The 12,355-nt window shown below is 40.2% G+C and overlaps 1 protein-coding gene across 1 annotated transcript in view; it reads left to right on the top strand.

Annotated features, from left to right (window-relative positions):
- TENM2 (teneurin transmembrane protein 2) overlaps positions 1-12,355 on the top strand; it is a 380,391-nt gene that overhangs the window by 98,456 nt on the left and 269,580 nt on the right. The window contains 1 exon segment of the mRNA XM_032593990.1: positions 9,955-10,193. Within this exon segment, the coding sequence (XP_032449881.1) occupies positions 9,955-10,193 (239 nt within the window).

Here is a 12,355-nt window from a genome sequence, read left to right as displayed (position 1 = left end):
GAAACCTCCTGTGGGTCAGCCTCTGTGCTCACAGATTGTATTCATTATCTCTTTCAACCCATCCCATAGTTCTGTAATGCAGATATTGTTATTTACCCAGTTTTTAGAGGAAGCATCTGAGGCTCAGGGAGATTAATTGGCTTTCCCAACCTAATGCACTTCCTGATAGAGTTGAGATTTGAGTTCGGATATGCCTGACTCCAAAGCCTATGCATTTCCACTGTTCCACAATTGCTGTGTTCCTTCAGCAGATATCTGTGAGCTCCTACTATAAACAGAGAAAGATACCAGGAAGCGAAAGGTATAGGATCTGCCTTTGGGAAGCTTGTAATATGACTGGAGAGACAAGGCAAACACACAGGACAAATGTAGTAGCATGAAGCAGAATATGATAAAGGAACATGCCCTAAGGTTTCTTCCAGCTCGAAAATTCTTTGACTCTCTGAATGGTACAGGCTGTAAACTCGATGGGAGAAATCATTCTGCTCGTTGATTGTATCTGATGGCGGGCATTCTTTCTTCATCTACCTCTGGCTGCCTGTGAACACAAATGCAAGTCTATTTGAAATGGCTGTCTCTATACTCCCATATTATAGTGTATGGTGAATTCAAGGTCAAGTTTGAAGTCAGAGTCAGAAGTCTTTGTTTTTTTCCTCTACTGTATCAAGACTTTTACCAATTAACTTGAAAAAAGTCAACAAGTTAACAACTCCAGGGGAAAAAAAAAAGACTCCTCATTTCATCCCAAAGACTCTGAAATGGATTTGCTCACAAAACACCAGGTTTCTTTAGTGACCTCCAGAGACCTTGCCTGTCACACTGAGCAGTATATCATTTCATGGGGGAAAAAAGAGAAGTTTTACCATGAAAAATGCTATGTTATATCACAGTGTGACACTATTTAAATATCAAGAGTCGAAGCTTCTATTTAAAAAACGGAAGGCAATAAATTGAGTTGCTAATTATTCCAGCTGTGAGTATTTTTGGTATGACTGCAAATTTTGAAGAGGGCAAAATAGAGGATTTTCCTGTTGTTCATGGCATATGCAAATGTAGTGATGGTCCCCTATGATCTAAAAGGTTCAGGGATCAGAAACCTTGAAAGCCTATTTTTCACTGAATCAAAATTGGTTTGAGTCTAAGCTTAGGGAATCGTGAAATGAAATGGGCTTTTAATTATACTAATTGGGTTACTGGCTTCTTTTTCAAACTTAGGAAGTAGCAATTTTTTAAAAACGTTTTTAAAGTTTTATGTTAAAAGCAACAGTTCATTTCTCAACTCAAGCATAAATTCCCAACTGGAAGGAGAGAACAAGCATATTAGTAATATCTTCAGTGCCTTCCCTTCCTAATAAAATTGTTTCGGGGAGTGGGATGCCTGCAATGTCCCAGTCACAGTGCTAATTAGAATGGCTCATGCATTCAACAAATATTTTAAATAAGCTAGGGCACTGTGCTAGGTCAAGGAGATCTAGTAAAGACCAAGATATACATGATTCTTGCCTTCCAGTGATTAGTAGCTACATTTATTGACCATTCACTGGACGTCAAGCTCGATTTTAAGCATCTCACATGAACAAAATCACCCAATCCCCTAAACAAGCTCATAAAGGTACTAACGTTCCCTCACTTTACAGGTGAGGCCACCTAGAGAGGATAAGTAACTTACCCAGTGTCACACAGTGATAAGAATAGGAGCCAGGGGACACCTGGGTGGCTCAGTTAAGCATCCAAATCTTGATTTTGGCTCAGGTCATGATCTCACAGTCATGAGATCAAGCCCAGCGTTGGGCTGTGCCAGACAGTACAGAACCTGCTTGGGATTCTCCTCTCAATCTCTCTCTCTCTCTCTCTCTCTCTCTCTCTCTCTCTCTCTCTCTCTCTCTCTTTGCCCCTTACCTGCTTGTCCTCTCTCTCTGTCTCTCTGTCTCTCTCTCAAAAAAAAAAAAAAAAAAGCCAGGATCTAAATCCTGGCTGTCCAAGTTCAGAATATGCACACTTAATACTGCCTCCTTGATATGATCCTATTCATGTCAAAAGTAATAAGAAAAAGGAATGTTTAAATGTAGGGAAAGCATATGACATAAAATGTTTACCAGTCTGTCTCACATGTATATAAGATTTTTCTATTTTTTAATTTATGTATTTGATTTTTTATAATGTGCACATTTTATATTTGCAAACGGGAAAATAAAGACAGAACACTTAAAAATAACTTAGTTTTGCTATTCAAGAAGTGGTTGAACAGTACAGTATCCAATATCATCATTCTCATTATCTCTCTTGCTTTTTCCATCCCATCATGTATGCTTCTCTCTCTCCCTCTCTCTGTCTCTGTCTCTCAATACCCCATGTCTCTCTCAGGAGTCCACCCATTGAGTTTCCCCTCTACCACCATCATTCCTTCTTGTAGTGGAGAGTATAATAATGATGCGAGAAAGTGTGGTGGTTATTTAACCTCTCTCCAGCTAAATGTTTTATTATAACTCCTGAAAACCTAATTACAGTAACTTTACATGCTACAGTACCCTTTATGGGCTGCCTCTTTATTAAACTTACTCCTTTAGAGACAATAAACCTGATGCTTCAAAGGGCAGAGCCAGGACCAGTAAAATGTGATGAAATCTCCCATTTTCCAGTGCACACCTGATCTCCCTCACTGATCACCCCATCCCCACTCCAGGTGCATCTCTGCTTCTATCCTTTCTCTGGCTTTTTATCAAATTTCAGCAACTGCATGTATGATATTAAAAATCTTTTAGGGATTAATGGGCTGTGTATCAATATTTTCATCCACTACTCTGAATACCTGTGAGTTTATTTACTGGGGAGGTCAATTTTCTCGGTAGAACAACAGTCAACACCTGGTTTCTCTGATAACTAGATCTGCTTTTTTGCACACGGCACTATGTTGAGGCCATTCAATAGTTTTGCTTGATTTCAAGGAGAATGTTTCCTGCAGCTGACTTCATGAACAAGAGAGAACTCATCTGTACTGTTAGCCATTAGTTGTGGTGGTTAGCTGAATGGTGCACTGTGAGGAAATAGTGGGAAACAAGATTGAGAGAGAGGAGAACAGAGAGGGGTGGGGGTAGGGACAAAAACTTGACCTTTGGAGTTAAGGCAGTGCAATTATCTGTGTAGTGCATTTCTGTTTCAAAGCCTTGCTGGGATTTCCCCCTGGGAATAAAGCCAAACCAATCGAAAATAGGGAGACTGCCTCTGAGGATCCCACTGATTGCAACCTGAAAAATGGTACTTGGTGTTGAGGGATTTTCTGTGTTTGTTTGTTTCCTTCTTTAGCAGGGTTTGAGGTTAATGAGTGAGTTTACTTGTGATTGACTCAGAGAAAAAGGAAAAGAAATCTTCTGTTGGAGTCTCAAGTAGTTTAACCAGCTACTACTTCTCAACGCTTCTCTAGATGAGTCAAGCCCCTTCTGTATCATAAGAATAAAATAAAAATTCACAGCATTTTGACTTGATGGGCTCCTTTTTGCATGGATGCTGTGCATGAGTTTCTTGTTTGTTAGACTTCTTTTTAAATTTTTCCATGGTCGTTTAATCAGAGAAAACGTATGCCCTTAATTTTCTAAGCCAATTTGAAGCAAAATCCTGGTTTGCCAAGATGCTGCCATGTAAAATGCATGGGAGAATAGCTGTTAGGTATGCTCACTTTCTCTGTCTCTTTCAGTTTTTTTTTTTTAATGGTTTTGTTTTCACATGAGGAAAAGTGACATTTATCAAAAGATAGTTTCAGGTGAAGTGATGATCACTCTATTCTTAAGAACTCACTGGAGTCTAGTGTACAGAGATGAGGACACAGAGCCACAATCCTTCCTTAGCATTACTATTCAATTCCATGGGCATTCTGAGCCCCTAACCTGTGGCAGGAAGGATGCTGGGTGCTACGACTTGAAGCCCTGATAACCACATGGCTAGGAAAGGAATAAGTGTGTAAGCTCTTCGTTTATTTTTTGTAACACATCAAGGACCGGTTTTCTCTAGCCCTTTGAGTGTTAGCAAACTCCAAGGACAGCACTTTGGGGGCCCCTCATTTGCCTTTCCTTTCTGAGGCACAAGTGGCCAATTCTGAGAGCAATTGAGTTGTGCTTGAAAAATGTCAAGTGCATTTGGAAACTACACATTTTTGCTGACGCCTGGAGTCCTGAGCTGAGCTACTTCCATGACCGACCGCTGGGAAGAAGTTCAGTTGGGGCATCACAAATGATTCATCGGAGCATACTGAGCAGGCCCCTGAGGGGGAAAAGCTGTCTTAATAGCCAGTTCAGGGAAAAATCAGGAGAAGTCCCCTAAGCCTTCTTGGTCCTCCCAGTGACCATCTGGCCAGACCATTACCTTGTGGGTCTTGCTTCATTTTATTTATCTTTTTTTTCCTGCAGCATGTGACAGCAATCCTTGGTGAATCAAAGCTTTCATTTTTTCAACTTGGTGATTATGAAAATTTTCAAACAGACAGAAAAGTTGGGAGAATAGTACAACGTAAAAATAACCATCTGGTTTCAACAATTGCTGTCATTTTGCCACATTTGCCTCATCTATCTGTAAAGAGAGAGACAGAGGTTTTTTGCTGAATCATTTGAAAGTAAGTTGTAGACTTCCTGACACTTTACCCCTAAAGATGTCAGCATTCAAAATTCACATTTAAAAAAGATACATCTACTACCCATCTAGTATGTTCTCTAGATGTATCACATTTAAAAAGATATATCTACTAGCCATCAGACACATTTGAAAGGTGCACAATGGGTAAAGGGGAGTTTCTTAAACTTTAAGATGCATTAGAATCACATAGAGAGCTATTTAACTGATACCTCTCAGACTCTAGCCCTAGGTCTGGATGGAGCCTCGAAAGTTGTACTTTTCTAACACAGCACTCAAGTGATCACAAAGGAGGTATTTATGGGACACAATCTGAAGATCATGTCTTTAGAATCTCTTTTTTTATTTGTTTGCTGAATTTAACCTTCTAAAGATTTGGAGTGTAGCTGTGTTGTGGAGAAACAGGAGCCCACATATCTTTGGTACTTTGGTTTAATCATTTTAAGCACCAGAAACTAGGAAAAAAGCGAGGATGGGGGGGATGCAATAACAAAATGAGTTTCATTTAGCTGTGATCATCACAGACACCACGATATCAAAGAGAGCTCTATTCTGCTAGGATTAATGCAGTGCTGAAAAGTATATGGTGTTTTTGTCTTTGTTTTCCTATGGTGAAATGGCCTTGTATGTATAAACATAAACATCTGCCTATATGCATATATGCAAACTTGTAAGTCTGGAAAACAGAAGTCAGCATGGCAGAAAGAATCCTAATTTTAAAATTGAAAATGTTCACAGTGCTGTCCTGTTAACATTCATTGTTTTGGCCTTGGAAAGGTTGTAGGTCATTCATTTAACAAAGATTTGTTGAGTACTCACTATGTGCCAGGCTCTATTCTAAATGTTAGGATATGATGGTAAACAAATTTTACAAAATATCTGTTTACTTTAAACTTCATATTTCAGATCTAATGGTGGAGATAGATAATAAATAACATACAAACACATACATAATTGAGAAAAAGCAGTTATAATAGGATGGAGAATGACAGAGAAGGAAGGTGGGGGATGGGGGGGCTGAGAAGATCTCCCTGGGCAAGTGACATGGGAGCAGAGTGGTGAAAGATGTGGAGAAACAAGCTGTGCAGGTTATTTCCAGGCAGAGGGGACAGCAGGTGCAAAGGCCCTTAGGTGAAAATGTGTTAGGTGTGATACGAGGTGGAATATCAAGTGTACCTGATGGAGTGGGAGAGAGGGGCTAAAGTGGCAGAAGATACAACTGGAAAGGCCACTGGAAGGCAGATCATGGCAGAAGGTAGGCCATGGCAAGGACTTCTGATTTCATTTTTAGTATTATTGGAAGCCTTGATTGATTGATTGGGGGGAGGGGGTGGGAGAATAGTGACATGTGACACAATCTGACTTCCTCTTTAGAAAGAAGTGTGGAAAATAGACTGTGTTGTCAAGGAGACAATTTTAGGATCTCAGGAAGGAATCCCATACAAAGAAAATAATAATCCTATCCTTCTATTATTTCTTACAGATGAGTACATTAAAAATAACATTAAAGCAATTTAAACTTCTTAATCTTCTTCTTGTGATTTCTCTCATGTTGCCAAAACATTGTTTCCCATTTACTGATTTTGTCCACAAACATGACTGATATTCAGGTGCCAGGCACTGGGATAAACTCTATATATAGAGAGAGTTTATAGAGTTATATATATATAGTTTTATATATATATATATATATATATATATATAGTTATAGATATATATAGTTATATATATATCTATAACTATATATAACTATGTATATATACTATATATATAACTATATATATAAATAACTATATATAAATATATATAATATAATATATATAGTTTATATATATATTTATAGTTTGTATATATATTTATAGTTTATATATATATAAACTATATATATAGCTATATATATATAACTATATATTTAACTATATATATTTATAGTTTATATATATATTTATAGTTTATATATATATAACTATATATATAATATATATAGTTTATATATATAAATATATATACATATATATATAGTGTATGTAATCTCCAAGTAGATGATAGATACTTGAGTGCAAAAAGTGATAGAGGATGGGGTGGGGGTGCTTTTGGAATATGCTTCCAAAATAGGTGTTTGGAAGGTGAGTAGGAGTTGGCTGGGGTGTGATGGGTGGGGAAGCAGAGGAACAGCCATTCCTGAAAGCCTTGTGCATCATTCACAAAGGCATGGCAACATGAACAGGCTGGTTAAGGAAGGAGGTGTCTTTTGGCATGACTGAAGCATAGATTTTGGGAGCTGGAAGCACAGGGATAGAGACAAGGGTAAAAGTTGGGTAGTTGTTGCAAAGAGTGTGGTCCCATATTCAGATTTGGATTTCTTCTTATAGGCTTTGGAGGATCATCAGGGATTTATAAGCCAGAGCACAATGACATTTGTGGTTTGGGGAAAAAGCTAGCAGGAGGATTGAAGGGGAAGGTTGGTGGGAGAAGTTTTCAGAAGTAAACTTGATGGGATTCTTTCACCCATTGTATGGGAAAAGGTGAGGGTAAGGGAGGAGGTGAAAAATGGCTACAGTCTCTCAGGAACCTGGGAATAACAGGATTGCAGGAGGAATCTGAATGGGGAGGAGAAGGTAAAGAGTCCGTGTTTGGCTGTAACTTGTTCAGTACAGCTGTGGGATGTAGAGATAGAGAGATGCCCAGTGTACAAGTGGAATATGAATCTGGACCTCAGGAAGGAAGCTTGTTGGAAATGGAGACCCAGAGACTTGAGTCATATTGGTGATGCCTGAAGCCATGGAAATGGGTAAGATCTCTGTAGGGCTGAGAACTGGTGTTCCCATATTTCTAAATATTTATCAATAACAGCTTGAGATATATTTATATTCCTTGGTTTTAGTTTGATTTCCAGTTTTCACTACCCACTCTTGGAAAGTTGTTCAAGAAGTACATTTGAGCTAGTTCTAAATCAAATTCCAGCATTTTCCCATCCCCCTGGCTTTCTGGTGGGCATATGTTCTAGCTTAATTGTAAGGCAGTGGACTATTATTTAGTGATTTAGAGAACTCTTCAGGTGTTTGTTCAACATTTGTCAGGCTTTAAATTAAAATTCATGTTTCAGGCTCCTTATGTTGCTCTGAGAATTAATAATAAAAGCTACTCATCATGCATTGAGCACTTACTATGTGACACACCCTTGGTTAAGTGCTTTTCCTACATGATCTTGTGTAACCCTTACAACAGTCTACTCTGTGACATGAGGTACCTCTGCTGCTCTTACCCCATGTTACAAGTGAGGAGATGGAGGCTTTTAAGAGCAGCATTAGGTACCTTGTGTGAGCTTACTTGTCCAATAATGGCACTGCTGAGATTCCAGTCCAGGCGAACATTGCTGCCAAATACTGCTTCTAAACCCTGCCCACTTGCCACCTCTTCTAGAAGACACTTTTAATCTGGAGCATTAAAAGAGTGCTATTGGAAAAGGAATACAAAAGTTTATTTATGGAATCCAACCTCTTGCCTTTACTCAGATCATCAAGCATACTTATAGTACAAATAAAGTTTAAATATCAGTTGTTTGCTTTAATGTTGGCTATATTAAATAGTTCACTAATCAGACACTCATTTTCTGACATCATTGTCAATCATATCAGTCTTGTGTGATCTTTGTCAAAGATTAAAATACTTTCACGGATTTATCTGGAAGCATCCAAGACACAAATATTTGTAATAACTCTGATCTTGCCTCAGAATCCTACCAGGGTAGCTTGCTAAGCCCCATATGCCGGGGGTAGTGTGGTGTAGTAGGTCCAACTGGAGCATTGAGAGCCAGGCAGACTGGAGTTTTAGCCCTGATGACCCTGCTTGCTAACTTCCAGCTTCAGTGTTCTCATTTGTAAAACTATGGTAATAATATAGGGTTGATGTGAGGTTGCATGCAAATAAAACATTTACCATTGTAATTGACACATAGTATGTGGTCACCTACTGAAGACTTGAAAGGAAATACCTGCATAACGTTTTGGAATCTTAGGATCTTAAGTTTACAAAAAAATGAGGAAACTCCATTCATTCATTCATTCATTCATTCAAGCCCCTTGCATGTGGAGCTTTGAGTTGGTTACTGGGAACATAAAAATGAACAAGGTATAAAAGAAGACACAGTCCCAGCTTCCAGCTGCTCAGACTCTAGACACTACTTAATCCATGCTTTAAAGTTCACTATAGATTTCCTGGAAGACAGTCATCATTTTAAATAAGGTGTGGCAAGTCACATTTGAAGTCTTATAAATGGCATACACAAGAGAGAAGAATCTGTCAAAGAATTTATGGTCCTTGAAGTGTCCTTGGAGTGACAGTCTCCTGACCCTGAAGAAGGGTTATATTAAGTGTCAACAGTAGACCCCATTACCCTCTTGTCACACCATAGTCCTAGAGACCAAGGGCACCTTGTTTAATTGCCAGGCAAAGATGTTTCCAAAGGAAAAACATCACATGACCTAGAGAGGCAGTCTCAGAACAGGAAGCAAGATGGAGGAGGGCAAACAGCCCAGGAAGAAGGCTCAAGATAGATAGTTTAGAGTAACACTGAAGAGTACACACTTTAGCATGAGGCAGCGCTCAGGGTTCACATCCTTGGACAGTTGCTTGAATTCTTCCAGCCTGATTTCTCATATCTTAAATATTTTAATATTTAGTTTCTAAGTTGTTGTGACAGTATTATTTCAAGTGTCTTTGAATCTTTATTTATTTTCAGAGAGAGCACACATGTGTGTGCTTGAGCATGGGACAGAGGGCAGGAAGAGAGAGAGAGAGAGAGAGAGAGAGAGAGAGAGAGAGAGAGAAAGGATCCCAGGCAGGCTCCATGATACCAGCCCAGAGCCTGATGAGGGGCTTGATCCCATGAACCATGAGATCCTGAGCCAAAATCGAGCGTCAGATGCTTAAACTTAACCAAACTTAACCCAACAAACCAGGCACCCCTCAAGTGCCTTTAAATAGCAGGTTCTAGTACCTGATACTGTTTAGTATCATCATCATCATCATCATCATCATCATCATCATCTCCAAGTTGCAAACGGTAACTCACTTTCCATATTTGCTTTGAATACTTTTCAGGATTGTTGTGGAAGGTAAAATCTAGATGCATATGGAATGCATAAATGATGTGACTCTATGGAATTAATTTATGTCACTATCAGATGTAATCTTTGCCCCTTTTTCCATGACAAAGTAGAGCAGTTAACTAGGACTGTATAGAACTAGATAAAGCAGAGTGAAAGAAAAAGCAGGTCTATGTTCTCCAGGAGCCACCCATGTCCATGCTAACTCTTTCCTTTTTCTTGCCAGGCACTTTCTCTTTAAAACCTCCTCGGGAAGCACACCCCTGTTTAGCAGCTCTTCTCCGGGATACCCTTTGACCTCAGGAACCGTTTACACGCCACCACCCCGCCTGCTGCCCCGGAATACCTTCTCCAGGAAGGCCTTCAAGCTGAAGAAGCCCTCCAAATACTGCAGCTGGAAATGTGCCGCCCTGTCCGCCATCGCCGCAGCCCTCCTTTTGGCGATTCTGCTGGCATACTTCATAGGTAAGTCAAGGCAGCCTGCTCCATGACCCTGGCCATGAGGAGGTGGGGCAGAGATTGTGGGCTTATGAATGGAGAAGCCCTCTGTTGTCTGTACAGTTTGCTTATTGGCTCCTGAAAGACGTAAAAATGAATGAGGGATGGGAGTGCTTTTTCTCTCCTGAAATGTATTTAAATCTGATGAGTTTCTTTCTCAAGACTCTAATTAACATTTATCAGATGAATTAAGCATGCCTGCTGTATTCTTTCGTGGACATGAGCTGAAAATTGTTGTTCCTGTGAACCCATCCCTCTTTCCTGAAGTAGTCTTCTAGTGTCTTCCATCACTGGATTTTAACCCAGGTCTGTGCTCTAAAATTCATGCAACATGGGTTAATTTCAGCCAAAAACTGAATCGAATAATAGTAACCAGCATGTCTGGGAACATCTTGATTCAAAGGAAAGTTAAATTGCTAGCTTATTTTCAGAGGTGTGGAACAGAAACAGGATTGAGAGGTCAGAGCATCCAACCAGGTCTTTGTGTGGAATCAAGTCACCTAGGCACAGTGGATGTTGCCCACATCCTTTCCTTTGCTTGTGTCCTTTTAGTCTCAACCTGAATTGCACCACATTCATGAGTGAGGTTCATCTCACATGCCAACCTTGCTTCTGGGAACTCAGGATATAACTTAGGGTAGCAGGTTGGTGAAGTTGCAGTGGTATTTTTCTTCCTATGCCAGGCGTATTGGTTTGCATCCATGGGGTGTAGCCCTGTAACTGCAGGAAGCAGCAGGTGCCAAGAGCTGAGGGGCAGAGTGCCATGTGCATATGAGCACCCTGGTCTGGACACAAAGCTTGCTCACAGCTCCTGGCCTCAGCAAAGAGCCCTGGTGCTGCTGATCTGTCAACTGAGCTTGCCAATGCAGATCTCCTGGCCCAGGCAGAGGCCCCGTGATGTTTGATAAAGTTTATTTGAAACACTTGATGGCTCTGGCTTAGTTTCAGGGCAGCCATGACAGGCCTCCCCAATTTGGGGCTCTGCCATGTTGCAAAACAAACCTATAAAACACCAGCAGAAAGAGGCTGACTCCAAAATTCTTCTCAACACTTAGGCTGAAACTCCTCTCATTTAAGAGAGGGGGGTAAAAAAGCAACCCTGATTATTTTGACTTTGTCTCTTGTCCTTCAGCAGTGAACACTTCCTTCATCATCAGGCAGCCAGCTTGGTGCCTGGCAGAGAAGGAATTGGTCCAGGACTTCCCAGACCATTCTACCCAAGCTTACCTGATGGTAAAGGAGGTTGACTACACAGCCCCAGTGATCTGGGGCTCTGCCCAACGCCATTACAAGCCAAAAATTGATGTGAAGTTTTCACTCTCTCCCATAATATTACTATGCTCACCTTAATGTAGAAATATAAGTTTTTACATTCTTTTCCTGTTGTGTCTCCTGGGAATGACCTCCAAAACTGAGAAAATTGACACTCTGGGGAAAGGCACCATGTTTATCTGGAACTTTGCAGAATCCTCGATGCTGTAAACCCCAGCTCCACATGGGGACTGAGGTCTGACACCCATATACTCCTAATTTAAAGTCATGCCTGCTTCTCACTTGCTCTCGATGAAGGATGGAGTCATGGATTGACAAGGGAGGGGAAAAGGCATCTGTTGCACTCTCAATCACTTGAGTAGAATCTTTTGTGTTGTTAGAAGTAGTTTTGTGTACTTCCCCAGCTAACTGTTCAGGGAGGCTTGGTAGAAACAAATTGAATTGCCTTCAGGGTCTTTGCATGATTTGGCTTTGTGTCAGGAACTGCAAAAAGGGTCCATGAGCTTACTTCTCAGGCTTAATGTTCTGCTGAGCCTGTGGGCACCATGGGGAGCCCAGATACAGAAATTGAGGCACTGCTCACCTCTGCCAATACCATCCCCAGTGTACCTCCTACTCCACTTGCCAGAGAGAGATAGATGGCTATCGCCTGATGTATTGAGCTTGATAGTTAAAATATAATAGCTTTCTGTAGGGCGATTACATAAATGGGAAACCATATAGTGAGAGTTTAATGTTTTAATTGGGTGTGTATCTTGTAAATGATGGATTAGGAAACATATTTATCCTCAGTCTGGAGGCTACTAGAAGCTGGACCTGAGCATCTTAGGATAGTTTATTAGATTATAATCCATCAT

This window comes from Lynx canadensis, chromosome A1 (assembly GCF_007474595.2).
Source record: "Lynx canadensis isolate LIC74 chromosome A1, mLynCan4.pri.v2, whole genome shotgun sequence".
NCBI classification, from domain to species: domain Eukaryota; kingdom Metazoa; phylum Chordata; class Mammalia; order Carnivora; family Felidae; genus Lynx; species Lynx canadensis.
The sequence above is the reverse complement of the archived record's forward strand: the minus strand, read 5'-3'. Positions and strand labels throughout refer to the sequence as shown.